Source organism: Durio zibethinus, chromosome 28 (assembly GCF_047325235.1).
Source record: "Durio zibethinus cultivar Kanyao isolate XHJ-2024 chromosome 28, ASM4732523v1, whole genome shotgun sequence".
NCBI lineage: Eukaryota > Viridiplantae > Streptophyta > Magnoliopsida > Malvales > Malvaceae > Durio > Durio zibethinus.
The window spans coordinates 14,693,470-14,712,090 of NC_143189.1; the positions used below are offsets into that span (position 1 = coordinate 14,693,470).

The 18,621-nt window shown below is 30.0% G+C and overlaps 2 protein-coding genes and 1 pseudogene across 3 annotated transcripts; 2 read left to right on the forward strand and 1 right to left on the reverse strand.

Annotated features, from left to right (window-relative positions):
* The first annotated feature begins 214 nt into the window (after nucleotides 1–214).
* Nucleotides 215–2,986, forward strand: LOC111280523 (DNA-directed RNA polymerases II, IV and V subunit 12). 2 transcript variants are annotated; one of them, XM_022867999.2, is made up of 4 exons: nucleotides 215–353; nucleotides 508–572; nucleotides 657–749; nucleotides 2,679–2,986. In XM_022867999.2, the coding sequence occupies exons 2-4, from the start codon at nucleotides 533–535 to the stop codon at nucleotides 2,699–2,701; spliced, it is 156 nt and encodes a 51-aa protein (XP_022723734.1). In that variant the 5' UTR covers nucleotides 215–353; nucleotides 508–532; the 3' UTR covers nucleotides 2,702–2,986. The 2 variants fall into 2 exon arrangements, with proteins under 2 accessions (XP_022723734.1, XP_089613471.1); XM_089757345.1 differs by having other exon boundaries at nucleotides 264–333.
* A 5,833-nt stretch (nucleotides 2,987–8,819) lies between these two features.
* LOC111280917 (pentatricopeptide repeat-containing protein At3g20730-like) lies at nucleotides 8,820–12,265 on the reverse strand (annotated as a pseudogene).
* Nucleotides 12,266–13,874: 1,609 nt separating this feature from the next.
* LOC111280697 (uncharacterized) lies at nucleotides 13,875–18,316 on the forward strand. The gene is made up of 5 exons (XM_022868103.2): nucleotides 13,875–14,003; nucleotides 15,574–15,834; nucleotides 16,817–16,968; nucleotides 17,492–17,628; nucleotides 17,969–18,316. Exons 2-5 carry the CDS (start codon nucleotides 15,581–15,583, stop codon nucleotides 18,134–18,136), a joined length of 711 nt encoding a protein of 236 aa, XP_022723838.2. The 5' UTR covers nucleotides 13,875–14,003; nucleotides 15,574–15,580; the 3' UTR covers nucleotides 18,137–18,316.
* The last annotated feature ends 305 nt before the right edge of the window (nucleotides 18,317–18,621 follow it).

Genomic DNA, 18,621 nt, shown 5'->3' on the forward strand with positions numbered 1-18,621 from the left:
TTAGCTCAAAATTAAAAAATCATGGATTCAATTAATCCAAAAAATACGTCCTATGAATAATAAAAATTAGTTGAATTTTGGATTAAGATCATAAATTGATTCAATATGTCAGTAAATGGGCTTATGGCCTTTAAATCTGGGCTTGAAGCAATCGAATGCAAATCTAACAAATGAGCCTATAAATTTATTAAAAAAATTAAACAAATGGGCAATATTTTTTTTCCTATATTAAATACAAGTGAACCTTTTTATACCCCAACCCACCGCCTGACGAGTTGAGTTGCTTCCGCTTCTATTCCAAACTCAGCGTCGGCAACCTTTTGGCCAGCCTCAGTATCTCCATTTCTCTGCTTGTACTCTTCCTCTTTTCTCTGTCCTTTATACAGGATCCCTGAACTAAAATATCTTTTTTTTTTTGGCTAATTCAGTTTTGGGTTATTTCTTTACACAATTTGGTTGGTCTTTGAGTTGATTTGATTTATGTAAAAATCTGTTCACTTTGTGTAGGTTAGTCTGAAAAGCTTGAGCATCAATGGATCCGCAGCCTGAACCTGTTACCTATATCTGTGGAGGTAGTATAACCCTTTCATCCGTAAATAAACCCTAAAATTTGCCATATCTTTGATTTTGACTTTTTTTTTTTGGGCTTTATAAAGACTGTGGGCAAGAGAACACGTTGAAGCATGGAGATGTGATACAATGCCGGGAGTGTGGTTACCGCATTCTTTACAAGAAGCGAACCCGAAGAAGTAATGCTGTTTTCTTACTACTTTTTCCTTCATTTTAATCTTTTTTATATGTATATCCATTTTTTGTATTTATTGTGTTCATTTGTGGCCCGATAAGGAAAGTTTTGCAGATAGCCATGTGGTTTGTCACTCTTAGTTACAGTAATCAAGTTTAAAACAATCAGATTCAAATTGGGGAAGCCTTAAATAAATAAATATATATATGTTGAGAATTTTTTTTATGTAGTACCTAATTTGAGTAAGGGATAACAATGGAAGAGATTTATTTCTTAAACAAAAAAAAGATTTTTAGAAGAAACCCGAAAATAAACTCAGTTCAGTTATCTAATTTGGTTTAAATACCAATGGTCACACTATTTAAATTAGGTTTTCTTCTTTGTGCTATGAGTTGCACTGTCTGACTGTGTGGAACAGCATGTTTTACTGTTTGGAGGTTGTCTTCCCCTTTTTGCTCGTTGTCTGTCTGAGCAGTCTGAGCAGCTTATTCTTTTGGGCTTTCTTTTCTTTAGAAATTGGCATCTTGATGGTAGTTTGGGTTTTCAAAATGTGGTTTGGATGTAAAGGTATCAAGAATTGTTTCTTTCTTTTGATGCTGCGCTTAGGAAGCTCGCCGTACATATTTGTTTTGTTTATGGATTTATTTTCTCTGTGGTTATTGACCCAATACTGGATTTAGGCATTTGTAATTTTAGGCCAGTTTTTTTCTGGCTTTTTAAGGAAAAAAATTGTTGCTAAAGCTTATGTGAGATTCTCAAGCTAAGGGTAAATTGCCATTAAAACACTTGCTACTAGTTTAAACAGCAATGAAGAAGTTGAGGTTGCACAAACGAATGGTTTATAGGACATATGTTAATTCTGAGAAAGTAGATAATAGACGAAGACTGCAAAATTTTAGGATCTGTGACAATCATGTTCAAATAAAAAAAAGAAAACGATGTTAAACCTCTCATATTAAATCAAATATCCTCTCCTGAAAATATACAATTACGTGCATGTTCATATTGTGTCTTCAAGGAGTAATCTACTGCTGCAAACAACCGACAAATAGATAAAAACCAAGATGGCAGGTTGAAGACTATCAGACTTCTTTTTATTATATTTTAGTTGTATTAGGCTAAGTTCCAATTTTGATGAGTCTGTGATTGTCAGTGGTCTATGAGCTATATTTGGATCTTTTAATGTTTTTAGGCTTTTGCTTTTAGTTCATTTTCAAGTTTGGGAGTTTTCTATCTTTGGATATGCAGTCTTGAACAAGTTCATGAACCATTTCAGCAATTATGCTTTCGGTTGAATTTTGAGATTTGGTGAAGCAACTCAAATTCTATGTGAGAAGATTTCAATAATTCAGGATGAAGCTTGATCATTTATCTTCTTTCCTTCTATTCTTTATGTTCTTGTACTGTTATCAGATATTCAACCAGGTTAATATCATTTTATTTACCTTCATCAATCTATGTTAATAGTTCAATAAATTTAATAAAATTGTTCTCATTGCTGTTACAAACTCGCAGTACCAGACAGCATTACAACAGCTACCAAAACGTTGATTTTGTTATCCAATCGACAGTTGATTGCACCATAAATGAAACTTTTGATGCACATTGAACCAGATACAAGTTTAGGGTTTTTGTGTGTGTGCAGAAAAGTTTTGGGTGTTTGAATATGCATGAACTTTTCTTGTGAAAGTTTTGAGATGTGATTGTGTAACGTGTATTATCAGGCCATCAGTATGATGTTTTATATCTATGATTTCTATTCTAGCCAAAAACTGATAACAGGCCGCAACTTTTAGTCACAGAATGTCAACTGTCTAACTGTTTAACTCTTGAAATATTTTTCCTTGAAGTCCTTGCACATCTCAAAGAGAAATGCACTCGCATTTTCTTTGATCACTCTCCTATTAATGTCAAAACCTTTTGTTTACTGCAGTTGTTCAGTATGAAGCTCGCTAAAGGTGGAATTCAGAGAAGGGAAGTGCATAATCACACATGTTAATGAGAAACAATATCATAAGTGGTTATGCTTTATACAAGGTTGATTGTATTAAGTGTGAGGGTTTGAACTTTATTTTCCATCCATGGTTGCCTTGGTCCTGAGTGATGTCTATTAATTTAGAACTTCAAACAGTTCTTACTTTTATGTTCTGTCTAGTTCTGTTTTTAGTGACTGCCTAAAGTGGTTTCATTTTGTTATGGTGGACTTAAATCTTTGTTAATGTGTTAGCTTCACCTTTTGGACCTTGTCTTTTTTTTTTGGCTCCATAATCTTAAAACCAAGATTAAACTTATGAGTCAGGCTTTGTTTTTATCTTCCCTCTACCCCCTTTTTTATTTCAAAAAGGGAAAAAGAGATCAATTTTTTTTCTTACTTGAAACTAACGCAGGAAGAATTTTTTTTAGAGTAATGATTATTTCAAATGAATTCATTTTTTTTTTCATTTTTATCAAATTTATATATGATTTTTGTTAAAATTTTAATTCATATAATTTTTATATTTTTTTATCATATTTGTATTGTGTAATAATTCAGCCTGTGTGTTACCACACTGGATCCTAATCCTAGATAAAGTGCGGATGATTGTGATGGGATGATGGCTAGCATGATACATAGTCTAATTATGATGAAAGATTAAAATAAAAATTATAATTGGATCGTTGCCCTCTAGCAACGTGTTATGTTGGAGTTTGAGTATAGTGTTAAATTGGTAAGGATTGCTGGTCGTCACTCGAAAAAGTTAGTCTATGGGAGTGAGTTATACTTGGCTATTACCAGATCATTAATTGAACATTAATCCGTAAATTATTAGAGATAGGAGGGGTCATGATTAGGAGAGAAATTAATATTACGAGTCTTTAAGAAATTAAGTGAATTGAAAAAAAGGCTAGAGAGAGAAATATAGGGTTTTAAACTTTGGTACACAATGAAGATAATGGTAAAAATGGAGTGAGAATAATTGTAGATAAGAACTTGAAGATGATGTGGTTAAGGTTAAAAGAAAGAATTTTATATGTTAAATTTATGTTATGAGAGGATTATAATAACTTTGAGAAAGTGTATGAAAGATATAACTTTGGAAAAAGAAACGATATCGAGGATAATATTTTAGAGTTTGTTACTGTATTTGATTTAATTATATTAAATACATGTTTTAAGAAAAAGAATAACATTTGGTGACTTTTAAAAATGGGTTAAACATTAGTCAAATTGACTTTTTTTTATGAGAAAAAATTATAGAAGTCGCTATAATATTGTAAAGTTATATTGAGTGAGTGTGAAAATAAAACATAAACTATTAATTTTAGATATCTTTCACCTTAGAGGGTTAATGAGCATTCGTTAAATTTACGAATCATGTATTAAATGCTATAACTTAAAGGTAGACAAAATGTTTAGCTTTTAAGGATAAACTAATAAAAGAGGTTGATTGAAAATCTGATAAGAATGTAGAAGTAATGTGAAAAAAAAATTTCTACTAGAATTCAAAGGGTTGCTAAAAAGATTCTTAGCAAATTTAAAGTTTGTATGCCTTTGGAAAAGGAATCTTGATGGTGGAATGAGGATGTGAAAATGAATTAAAGCTAAGTGGGAATGTCATAGGAGTTTAAAGAGTAATAGGGATGAGGCAAATTATCTGAAATATAAGACATCAAAAAAGAAAGCCAAAAAGGTTATTCGAGATCCAAAACTTAGGATCTATAAGGGATTATATAGAAAGTTGAAGATAAAAGATAGAAAAAAAAGTTATTCAAAATTGCTAAGATAAGGAATAAGAAAAATAGAGGTCTTAATGGCATAAAATGCATCAAACGTGACGATAAAAGTAATTTAGTAAATGATGAAGAGATTAAGAAACGATGGAAAAATTATTTTGATAATCTTTAATAACAATTTTGAACATGATATAGGTGAACTTAACATATCATATAATGATATAAATTATGTGTTTAAACATAATAATAAAAGGAATGATATTAAAAAGGCTTTGAGAAATATAAAAGCAAAAAAATCTATAAGACTAGATGAGATCCTGATTGAGGTTTGAAAATGCTTGGGTGAAATAAGGATAGGATAGTTGATAGATCTTTTCAACAAAATTTTATGTGCTCAAAAGATGTTAGAAGAACAGAGGAAGATTCTTCTAGTGCTTTTATACAAAGATAAAGATGATAGACAAAATTGTTTGAACTATTGAAAAATAAAGCTTACGAGTTATTCTACAAAACTTTGAAAAAGAGTAATTGAATGTAGATTGCTACATGAGGTCATAATTTCCAAAAACTAACTTAGGTTTCTGTTGGGACGATCCACATTAAAGATAATTCACCTATTGAAGCTTTTATTATAAGGTTTTCGAGTAAAAAAGAAAGATCTACAAATGATATTTATTGACTTTGAAAAAATATACGATAAAGTTCCCCTAAAGGTGTTTTGATGGGCATTAATAAAGAAAGAAGTTCCTTTAAAGTATATTAACATAGTTAAAGATATGTACAAAAGAGTTACAACGAATGCTAGATTGTTCAAGGGCTTGACTGATAGCTTTTTTATTACTTTAGGATTGCATCAAGGCTCAACACTAAGTCTTTTTCTTTTTGTATTAGTCATGAACGAGCTCATTAGACCTATCTAAAATAAGATGTTCCAGTGTATATTATTTACCAACGATATAGTCTTAATTGCTAAAACTAATGATGATCTTAATGCGAAATTAAAATTCTGGAGGCATATGTTGGAGTTTCAAAACTTTAAATTAAATAAATCTAACACTGAATATATGGAATGCAAGTTTAGTAGTCATAGAAAAACGAGTACTAATATGATTAAAATAGATGGCCAAGTAGTATGCAAAAATAGTAATTTTTTATATTTTAGATCAACTATTCAAAGAATTGCTAAGATAGAAAGGAATGTAAATCACAGATTCAAGTAAGAAGGATACAGTAACGAAATGCATCGGGTATGCTGTGTAATCGCAACATGCCTCTAAAGTTTAAAGCAAAGTAAAACAACTATAAGGCTTGATAATGCAATTAAGTGTTAGGCTGTTAAGAAATAACATGAGAAGAAAATGAGCATAGTTGAGATAAAGATGTTTAGATGGATGTGTGATAAAAATAAAAGAGAAAAAAATAAAAAGATTTAAGAAAAATTATGGGTAGTTCGAATTGAGAAAAAGATAAAAGATGATCATTTAATATGGTTTGAATATGTGAAGCATAAACTTATCTGTGTATTAGTTAGGGAAAATAAGCTTTTGGATTTGAAAAAGATCAAAACTTCTAAAAGTAGACCATAAAAGACATAAATATAAGTAATAAGAAATCATATGAGAGTTAAAAAAATAGAAAAATAATTGTTTTTTATAAAAATGAATGGCAAAAGAAAATCAAAGGTAGAACCTAACATGATTTTTTTTAAATCTTTTATACAACCAATCCCAAAATTATAAAATATAAATTTGAATTTGTTGTTGATACTTTGTATTTTGTAATCATTAGATCTACTATTGAATCAAGAGTTAACAAACGGAGGATCGGTTTAAATTCGAGTTGTCCACCAACACTTTCCTAGCTATAAGCTATCATTCTATTTTCTATACAGGTTTTACTCTTTAAAATAGAAATTTAGACAACATTTTACTAATGTATTGTTTCTTCATTTTAACTGATTTTTTTTTATTTCTTCAATCACATCAATCCACATAAAAATAATAGTTTCTTTGATTTTCTTGTATAACATTAAAAGATAGAAAGCAGAAATCCAATAGCAATGTTATGAGTCATAATGTCAAAAGTAATTCCAATGGTTTCAACTTGCAATTTGAAAATGTTATATAGAATGATTCTCACATCTTTCAATCAAAAACTTGACAAAAATAAAAAGTTTATTGATAATAAATTCCTGACTTAAATCAAAGGGAATGCAAATATTTAATTTTATCACTTCTTACCACATTATTGTGTTGGTATTTACCCTTTAAGTTAAATCATATTTGGGCTAAGACATTATTATATTTGTAGTATTTTTATATTTGATATCTTATTAATGTCTTATATATTTATTTATCATTAAGTTTGTTTACATGTATTTCAATGTTGATACTTATATGATAAAGTCCTCAAAGTATAAATAAAGTTTTGTAAGAAAATTACAATAAGATTGTAATTATGAGATTATCATTGCATAAAAGCTATATGTTCTAAAATAGTTCATAGTCGATGCTTTATCAATAAAAGAATATTAACAAAAGCTATTAAGACTAGTATATGGTTATGTTATGACATATAAGACAAGCGACCGATCTCATTGATTAAAGGTTGGGTAAACATGAAGCATATAAAGATGTATGAAGTAATCAAGATGAGATTCATTATCTTGTGTGATTAAAAGAGTCTTTCAATTAGTTTTAATTGAATTAACTTGTGAAATCTTTGACCAAAATAAAATAAGAGTTTAAAATTATTCTAAAATTTATTTGTGAGTTAATGTAAAGCACAATACTTAACATAATTAAACAAGATTGAGTAGATACTAACTCATGTTCAATGTTCAAATTGAGATACTATATGATAAAATAACATTAATTATACACTAAGACCATTCATGGATAGGTTATCAAGTCATATTGATTTTTTTTTAACAATTGAGAGTCAACAATAAAGCTAGTGTTGAGCAAAATCTATAAACATAAAATTAACTAATTAGAGAATTAGTGATGAAGACAAAGTTTGATTCATCCATAGCGGAATGTAATGGCTCACAATGCTTATTTTTATTGCTAACATGCTAAGAAATCGAATGGGTCACACATATTAGAACAATTGTGAAATATTAAAATTGCAACAAATTAAGTTGAACTTAATTTGATTTCGATATGACCAAAAAATAGAGAAAATAAAACAAGAGAAAGTTTTTCTTTATTTTGATGCATTCGACTAGTATGGAGTTAATTATGAAAATATGTATTTCATGCATTAAACTTAATGTGATCGAATACTTTCCCTGTAAAAGGAACATCAAGCCGTAACTATTCTTGTACAATTCTTATAAGTAATAAGCAAATTTCTCTCAAGGCAAAAACTAGTTAAGAGAGTCTAAACAAAATTTGAGAGAATATAAGAGGTTTTGCAAATGCTTACTAGCTAGAGTATGATTTTGTGTTCTACCATACCTTAGAAAAGATTCTTTTACAAGCGTTCGTGTGAATTACTATAAAGGTTGAACACTTGACAGCTTTTTGGTTTGAGAAACTATTTGAAAGGTCACTAAATTGAACCAAAAGATTTTCAGCATTCAAGGTAAATCCTGACTCGAAACTATGCATGTTTTTGCATATATATTGTTTGTATAATCTTATTGATTAATTTTGACTTTAGAGAATTAAAAATTTTAAAAATTTTACTGCTTTAACTCTAATTATTAATGCAAAATTCCCTTCATATTAAAGACAAGATGACATCCCCAACCTTGAGTTTGTTTAGTTATGAGTTTGGTGCATGTCAAATATATTTAATGATAGCAAAATAATTTGTATTCGACGAATTAATAGAGATTTTTTTTTTAAATCAAAGGTCGGATCAGTGACATGTTTTAGGATATTTCATCCCGAACCCATCTTGAGATATATATAAAGAGGTATATTTTTTTATTTATTTTATTTTATTTTTATATATGTGTATATATATATTAATAAAATAATTATTTATTACTTTAATTTAAAATACTTATTTAATAAAAATACTATATTTATATATAATTTATTTTAAAATACTATTTTTATAAATATAATAATAAATTAAATTATTAAATTAATTTCGAATCGAATACAAATTATACATATATATCGATTTGAAGTCGGAGCATAAATTTTAGAAGTTAAGACAGGTGAAAATTTGTCCCAACCCGATCCACTTGATCCATTGTCATCCTTAGATAAATCTTATAAAAAATGAAAAGTAAAGTCTGTAGGAAATACGACTAAAATCCATTGAAAAAATTCCAAGCAGTAAATTAGAAATTAGTTAATCTATTGCAAAATAGAAACATGTGTAGAGTCTCTAGACCACTGATTTGATCACTAACCCTCGTGACACATGGTTTAAGACAAGAAAACAACTAAACCAAAAGGGAAGTTATATAGCATAAATGAAAGTGAAAATCTGATGCATGTTTGACATCTCAGAGGGGATATACAAACAAAACATCACTTTTACAAAAATATAGAACCCTTCATTTCATCCAGTTTCAGTCAGAACCTTCAATTTGACTTTCATCATTGACCACAGCTAATGTTCACTAAAAGGCTAAAATCAGTAACTGATTGAACGGCTAGTTAGACCCACAGACAACCAAAGTTAACCTTGGACTTCATAGGATTCAACAGTAGATCACTGTGTTCACTTAAAACCATCAACTTAAGAAAGGATATCTAATAAAAGGCTTATGCTCTCAATACTCATCCTTTATCTCCTTAAGATAAAAAGATTCTCTTTGCCTGTAGATATTTTCCATAGACAAATCTACCTCAATCATATGCTCATACATCCAAACAGTTATCAATATACATAGCTAATAGCATAAACATACATCTACATGCACATATATTAGCACACTATACTTAAAACTCGTTTAAACCAATGTGGAGAAGAAAATACCTGCGCATAAAGCTACAGTTAAACTACCATGATGTTGAGAGGCCGTGCAGCATCAGAAGGGCATTAATCAACCAGATTGACGTCCTTCAGTAGTATGACGATAAACGAAACCAATACTCCAACTCTTCTGTACCATTTGCCATAAATTTCAGTGTCGAGAAAAGTTCACATAATTTGTAACTATAGCTTCATCTCCCACATGAACAATATAATAACATAATCATTTCAATATGGCTGAGAAAGCACCATTTCCTTCTCTGTAGAGCTCAGAAGGCTGTATCCTGAATCCTTTACAGCAGTTCTTTCATCCATTAATTTACGTGTCTCTCAAGCATTTTTCCCATGCACCAGGTCCCGCATACAAGGCAGCTAAGGCAATGTAATTAACTAACTTCTGTGGATCCAGGTTAAAAAGGTGTTTTGCCATAGATGTTACTAGCCCCAAGAATGGCACCCCCAAACTGATGTGGTGGGTTCAATATTCATCTCATGCATCAGATTATAAGCAGCTTCTAACTGGCCTCCACATGCAAAGAGATATAGGGTTGGCAACGGGTTGGGGCAGATTTTTACTCAGCTTGAACCCGGTCCGAATTTTTTTTAAATTTTTTTTCATACACAATTCCGATCCGACCCGATATTACTTTTTAAATATAAAATATTATTTTTTTAAAATATAAATATTTAAATATATAATTATATAAATATATATAAATAAAAAATTAATTAAAAAAATATTTTTATATAATATTGGGTCAGGTCGGGTTGAGTTTGTCTAAAACCCGACCCGAAACCTGATTTAAAAAAAAAAAACCGACTCTATAGGGTCGGGTCGGAACTACCGGGGTCGGGTTGGATTGCCCACCCTAACGAGATCCCTCATGCAAGAAAGATGCTCAGCTCAGGGCAATATCTTGTATTTGTTAACCATTGCATTAAATAATTCTGACCCTTTGTTAATCAAACCGGTATGGCTACAAGCAAAGATAAGGGGCAAAAAAGTTACATTGTTTGGCTTCTTCCCTTGATGCTCCATTTTCTCATATAATGCAATCGCCTCATGTCCATATCCATGCTTTCCATAGCCAGCAATAATTGATGTCAACAAAATCAAATTTCTCTCATCCATTTCATTAAATACCTTGTTAGCATCTTTGATTTCCCCAGATTTTGCATACATGTCAATTTAAGCAGTGCCCATTGCCACATCATTACTGGGTTGACATTTCAAAGAAAAAGCATGGATCTGCCTTCCCAAGATCAATCTGCTACATTAGCACATATATTAAGAATAGTGCACAATATCATATTATCCATTCTTAGTTGCATTGATTTTATTCCTTTAAATAGATCCAAGGCATCTCTATTGTGCTTGTCTTCGCATGCAAAGCAAGTTATCAAGGCCGTGCAGGATATAATGTCTTTTGTTGGCATATTCCTATATAACTTAAAGCACAATGCCAACAAATTATATGATTCAAGCCCTAGTCAGGTGATCAATCCATGCAACTGGCTGACCTTCATGAGACAACCACCTCCAAAGAAGACTCTCAAAACACTGGCCAAGGTGAAGCAATCAGGGATCTTTACTATTGAAGCAGAGCGTTTCAGAAACAGAGTGATTTCTTTAACGTTAGTTGAAAGTGGAAACAGAGTAAGCAACAAGGAGATGCCAACATCAGACAATGTCATTAAGGAAATTGATGAACTGTGAATAATATCAACAATAAACTAATGGAGAGAAGAAGATTTAGTAGTTATTAAGATATGGATAGGAACTTTCATACTTTTCTATAAATTTGATATATTTAACGAACAAGTGTTCCTATTGATCTAAGCCAGGATTATATTATACATTACAGTTATTTCTCCCAATTAAATTTGTGCCCCCAGCGCCTCTTTTTCTTTTAGACCAATTATTCAACATTAAAAATGTTTTCTGCATCAAGGTTAATATTATGACAAAAAAGAATCCAAATAAGCAAAACAAAACATGGTAATGGTAAATTAACACATAGCAAGTGCATTTTGCTATCATAAAAACAACAAATGAAAGCCAACCTTCTCTCATCATTTCTCGGAGCAACTGAAATGCATCGTCAGCAAATACCTGAAAAGCAAACCCACCAATCATCACATTCCAAGAAACCAAATCCCTTTCTCCCATTCCTTAAAACAACCTACTCGAATCTCCATGTTTCCACACTTTGCGTGCAAATCAAGTACCCCACTCTGCACAAACAAGTTCCGGACAAACCTTATTTTCTCAACACACCCTTGAATTTGCAACCCTCTTTCCGAATACCTCAAACCAGTACAGGCTTTCAATGCACTCCCGTAACTAAACTGATTACCCTTAAACCCCGCTTTCAGCATCTCCGAAAACACGAACAGAGCATTTTCAAGAAACCCATTTTGGGAAAACTCTGAAATCATAGCTGTCTATGACACAACAGTTAATTTCAGGCATTTTATCAAACACTTTCTTTGCAGCCATTATGTCACCAAATTTAGCATTAAAATGATTAATGGACCATTGAAAAATAACCATTTTTTATAATTTGGACTGTGAACTAAAAGGGCTTGCCTTTTGGGTTTAGAGTTGATGCAAAGCTGCAGAATTTGCATGTAAGAAGAAGAATCTAATTGCATAAATTTGGAATCTTGTTGAAGTTCACCTTTGTTACACAAAGAGTTGATGCCTCCGAGCTGGGTTTGGTTAAGCTGTTTTTGTACGGACAACATTCATGGCTTTTTCTGGTATCTTCGGATGAACAGTCAGAGAGCTAGAAAATTTGGATGCTGAAGCTTCCAAATGCACCATGATATATATTTTTTTAATTTTTTAAATGAAATTATTTAAATACCTTTATTATAAGTTTTTTCAGATATGAATACCCAATCAATGTTATAATTTTTTCAAAATCCATTCCAGAAATCTTATATAACTCTACGGAAATAAATTTACAAAAAATTATAAAAATTATCAAAAATCAAATGACATTTAAAAAAAAAAAAAAACTATATTAAATTTTTGTATAAATTAGTATAATGAAAAAAAACTATTATTAAAAAAATTATAAACTTTAGAATTAATGAAAAAAAATTAATTTTATTATTTTGATCTTAAAAAAAAATTATGAAACCTTACTTAAATTAAAGATAAAATTGTAAATGTAATTTTTTTTATAAATTTAAAATTTATCATTTTTAATAAATATATTTTATAGATTATTAATATTTTATAATAACTTTAGCTAAACTTAATTCTTTGGAAAATTTTCTTTATTTATTCATCACAATATATTTATCATTTTTCTAATTAGTATATTAAATTTTAATAAAATTATGTAGTATTTAATAATATTATTTATTAAACTTTAAAAAATTTTAACTTTTATATGTTGAACAGATTTTATAGTTATTTCATCACTATTTATACTATTAAAAGATGAAATATTTAATTAAAGTCCCTTAAAATTTTATTCTTTCTCTAATATTAAATAATAAAATTAATTTTTTATTTATTTTTTATTTTTTAAAAATATTTTTTTTATTTTAATATTATTAAACAATTAAATTTTTAAAATTAATTAAAAAAATAATCTTACTAGTTTAATATTAAAGAAAGAATGAGATCTTAAGAGGCTTTAATTAAATATTTTATCTTTTAATATTATGAATAGTGATGAAATAATTATCAAATTTGATCAATATATAAGAGTTGAAACTTTTTAAAGTTGAATAAATACTATTATTGAATACTACATAATTTTATTAAAATATAATATGTTGAAAAAATTTATCATGATAAATAAACGAAGGAATTTCTCAAAAAATTAAGTTTAATTAAAGTTATTATAAAATTTTAATAAATTCATGAAAAATATTTATTAAATATGATAAATTTTAAATTTATAAAAAAATTATATTTACAATTTTTTCTTTAATTAAGTAGGGTTTCATAAAATTTTATTTTTTTCTAAAATTAAAATAACAAAATTAATTTTTTTATTAATTTTAAAATTTATGTTTTTTCTAACAATAAATTTTTTTATTATACTAATTCATAAAAAAAATTTAATATAATTTTTTTTATTTTTTAAACTTTCACTTTTCACATTGGAAAATAGATTTTCAATAAGTTTTATAATTTTTTGAAAATTCCTTTTTCGTAAATTATATAACATTACGAAAATAAATTTCTCAAAAATAAATTGTCATAAATTCATAATATTTAGTAAATGTAGATATCCAAAAATTTTAAAAAAATAATTAAATAAATTTTCTTATAAAAAATTTAATAAAAGGTAAGATGTCAAATGCAAAAATAGTAATGCATTTATAAGCACTATTTGGATGCCTACTGGTAAGGAAAGCAACGTCAACCTCTATTCTTAAACGACGCCGTTTCATGATAAAACAGTATTTTACACCTTTGTTGCCATTTTGGACATAAAAAAAATAAAGGCCTCAAACGATCACGTCATACATTTTTCTTATATGAGGTTTTGAGCTCAGCCAACTCTGTCTTTCTTTCACAAAGTTCAACTTTTTCCAGCTGAGAACTTCAAGAAAAGGGAAAAACAAGAAAACCCAGGTCGTATTTTGTTTCCATTTCTCATGCAATGCAATTCTTCTTCTATTCTGTCTAGTTTTTATACACTGTTAGGTTCAATAATCTTGTTACTGAATGCTAGTATCCCATTCTCCTTCCATTTAATAATTATAGTTCTTAGCTTTCTTTCATTTTTGTTTTTGTTGGTCAGATTAAAGTGTAATATGTGGTTTTGGATTGGTGACCACCAAGCAAATTTGTTTTCAGTTTTATGATGTTTGTTTGTCTTTTTTAGTATTGATGTAATTTCTTCAGTTTTATTGATGTGATTTTATAGAAGGACAGCTTGAATTTGATTTCTCTGTTTACTGTATAAAATCTGAGTGATGCAAATTCTCAGCCAAAAAGGAAATTATCTAATCTTGTTCTCACAGTCACCGTGCTCTTGTTAGGTTGTTTTCTACCCTAAATTAATGGGAATTCTGAATTCTGCATTTTTCAACTTTCATTTTATATTTCATTGTTCTAACCATAATTCTTACGGTTTAAATCAAACAACTTTGTCATATTTTAATCAATTTGTTCCGTCTCTATCTTCATGAAATTGGTTCATTTCTGGTTCAGTTGATTCATATATAATACACTCATTTATCCCATGTTGCTTTCTTCTTAGTTACTCTGAATTTCATATGAAAATAAGTTGCCTCCCATGTTAGTTGTTTTCTGGTGTAATGTTCATGGAATTGACATCAATGTGGTTTCTTTTTCATTGCTTCATTGTCAGATTCATAGCAGAATGGAGAATGATATTTGTGTTAATTATTCCTTCAATTGTGATGAGAAAAAGAATGGACACATTTCACACATTAATTAGATTTGCATCGAATTACTAGACTTGACTTAGGCAACATGCTTGTTGACTATTTTGGTTACTGATAAGTGGAGCCTGTTTTGGTATAATGGATTTGGTTATGTTAAGATATCCTAATTGGAGATGTTGGTTGAGAATCTGTGGCACTTTTATCATAGTGCTTCCTACTGTTGCTTGAGGGTGTAATTTTATTTTTTTTTTGGGGGGGGGGGGGGGAAGGGGGGGCTGGTATAGATGCAACTATGGTGGTTTTTTAAATTAGTAGTTAAGATACAACAGGTTAGTCAAGTTTTTTATTGCTTATAGTAGATAATTTTACCATAAAACACTTTGAATGAATCTTTAGCCTACGTAACTTCTTTTTTCTTTTACTGGTGGTGGTGTAAAGCTCTCATAATCTAATCTTGTTCTTACGAGTTTAGGAGGATTTTTGAGTATCTTTGTTCCCTAATCTTTAATTTCATTACCTTCTTTTTTTCATTTTTAAGTTCTGCTGGAAATGTCCTTAACATGATTTTATTAAAATTAACATGGGGGCTCTGCTTTCTTTGGTATCAAAATCTTAAACCATCATGTTAATTCTCCTGTCTTAAGAATAATGTTTTTTCAGGCTTCTGACTTTCAGCAGTAATTTTATCTAGGGCATTTTAACATGAAGAATATTCCATTTCATTTACTGTCCATGTTCCTACTTTTTCTTGTCAGAAAATTAATCTCCGGGAGTTTGCTTTTGCTTTGCAGAATTGTAATGACAGATAATAGGGATAATGACACTTTAACATCAGTTGATAATTTATTTGGAAAGCTTCCTGATCATCTCCTAATTGAAATTTTCATCAGAGTGCCAGTTTCAGAGTGGGCACAAATATCTTGTGTCAGAAAACAGTGGGCCAACTTGTTTCATGGAGAATGCTTGTGGAAAGCAGCTCTAATGAGGACATTTCCTTTGGCTTGCCATGCTAAAAGGTGGCCTGGACCTATTCCTCAAGGACTAAGCAAAAGGTTGAATGGACTAGCAACGCCACTTTTTTCATGCTTAATTTTTTTCCTTCTCCATTTTCATCTTCCCTCTTTATTTTCCCTCCTCCTCTTATCCCCCTCTTCCTTCTGAACTAAGTTTAGTATTCCTTGCACTCCTGTTCTACATATAAGGTGATTGTTCATTGAAACTTAATTTTTCCTAATTTCTGGTTTATACTTAACAAAGCTTAGTGAGTTGTCCAAATTGTTGTAGGCAATTAGCTGTCTTCTTAGGAATATACTATTTCTGCAATTTAACTTCAAGATTCAGAATTATGGTTTAGACCTAGTGTCTATTCCTTGATGTCTTTCATAAACCTCTGCTATTCACTTCAAGTGATTGAGTTCATAACAATTTAGAGCAATTAAAAAAATGCAGTTTAACACGTGCAGTAGGGTTCCTTTTTTAACCCAGGAACATGGCAGCCTTTCTTTTCCTTGATCTTATGTTTTGCAAAGGATTTCAGAAGCTATACAGAAAGATAAAAGCAGTCTATCACTTGTAGCAAGTGAGATCCCGATGTAAACACATATTGAGCTGACTACATGGTTCTTGTATTGGATTCCTTTTGAGTAACTACTGTCTTCATTCTTCATTTTCTGTTTAAGTTGGAAGCTGTGAGCAAAAGATATCAATCAGCTGATATTGCTTTGAATTTTTTTTTCATCAAATAGAAATTAGTGCACTATGTGATTGGTTTAAAAGATTTATTTTCTTTCTAGAAGATTATCTTTATTATAACTGTTTTGGAGATGAATTTAAATAATTTGGCTATCAAAGAGGATGATCTCTTTGTAAACATTCAAGGTTAAATTATTTGTGCTCCTATGATCTTCTTTTGAATCACAAGATCATTTTTTGTAGTCTAATCACATTATAATCAGTCATTTCTTACATTATTTAATAAATGCTTCCTTCTCACCCTAGTTGTTAAATTTGACTTGATTATTACCTAATGTTCAGGAGATTTGCTGCTTTATATTTTAGTAAACACATCTTTGCGCTAGATAATGAGATGGATGAGATTGTGGGCCATACATATTTATTTTTGAAAGAGCAGCTTGAACTTTCAACTATGCCACCTCCTTCTGGGATACTCCATGGAACCATAATTGGTGCGGCTTCTATCCTTTTCTGGTTTTTGTGCCAACAAGTTTTAAAGTTTCAATTAATTGATGTCTAATTACTCGTATAAAGGTGGAGGGTGATTTGCATTTCTTTCCTATTGATGATTCATGTACCATTTTAACTGTTCTAATAATTATTTAGCTTGCCTTATTACTTGATGATGCTTTTGTTGCGATGCTTAATCCCTTTCCTTTTCACGGTAACCAAAATGTTAAGAAAAATGTTGTACCATGTATTCATGATAGATGCATCTTGAATGTCTATCTCTCCTGTGATGTTGGTGGGTTGATGAGGTACATTAAAAGTGTTTCTGCTTAAAATCTATTAAAATATTCAAGTTTCTGGTATCTGATAATCCGACTTTGTAACTGCAATTTTTGTTTTAGACTTTATGATCTTTTGCATCTTGTATAATCATATTAATGATTGTAGCTAGTACCAGTCTATTCTTTCTGAAATGACAATTACATGAGTCCATCAGTACCTCCTCATTTTCCTCTGTTTTAGCAGATCAATTTATTGCTTGTGGTGAATCAAGAGACGTCGCCCATGAGCTTGCTTCACAGATTTGGTTGGCAGTTCTTGACAATTTGGAGGAAAATCAGCATACATTTCTTTTACTTAAACGCCTTGCTCTGGAGGGAGACGTAAGTTCCCACTTGCCATACAGAACCCATTTGCCTATATATATGATGTGTGTGTTTGTGTGCATTTGCACATGCACGAATGGCAACAAGAAGTTGACCCATTCAAGGCACCAAACTTGCATTTTTTACTTCATAAGGCTGTATTGTCCGTATGTCACTAAGAAATAACTGCAGAAAAGAGTGGAGGAGGATAAGCATGATGACGATATGAGTTATGCAGTTTGGGTTAAAAGATCTCTCGAAAGTAACAATCTGTTTGAAATTTCATCAGCTTCCCAATATTTTAAAATCGATATGCAGGTGTGCTATTTTTTTCTGATGCCTCGTTCATCTTCTGCAGGTTTTTCTTCCATTCCCATACTCTAGATCAATTAAAGTCCAATGGAGGGTGTTTGAGAAGCTTTTCACAGATTTTCGCGACTGCTTCAATCATGGAGATTACTGTGATTTACTGGCAATGGCAAAGAACAAGTTTCAACCAATACCGTCTGCGTGGATAGGTTACTAGTCCTTCACCGTGTATCACGGATTCATTCTCCACAAAAACGAAAAGTGTACCCTCCTGCATTACTTGGTAGCATCATTGGGTAAAGGTTTCCTCATGCTCCATAAATAACTGTATATTGTGTTCTATGAATAAACATTCAACAATTCTTATAAAATGTTGAAAATCACAAACTTGTGTAAATTTCCTTATTTGTTAGTTTTTCCATTTCAGGTAGCAATTAACCAATATTATCAATTATTTTTATATTTGAGGCTATCAAGATTTGAATCGAGTTATTGAAATTCAGAGTTCAACATTCCATCAACAAATCACCTAATTATTGGCCAATATTATCAAATATTGAGTCGATTACTGTACAACAGAATCTATGATTTATAAAAAATATAAAAGATTTTTGAATTAATATTAAAAAATATTCTTAATATTGTTTTGGTAGTGTCTATTTTTGTTAAGTGTTTAATAAATAAATATTTTGGAAAATCAAT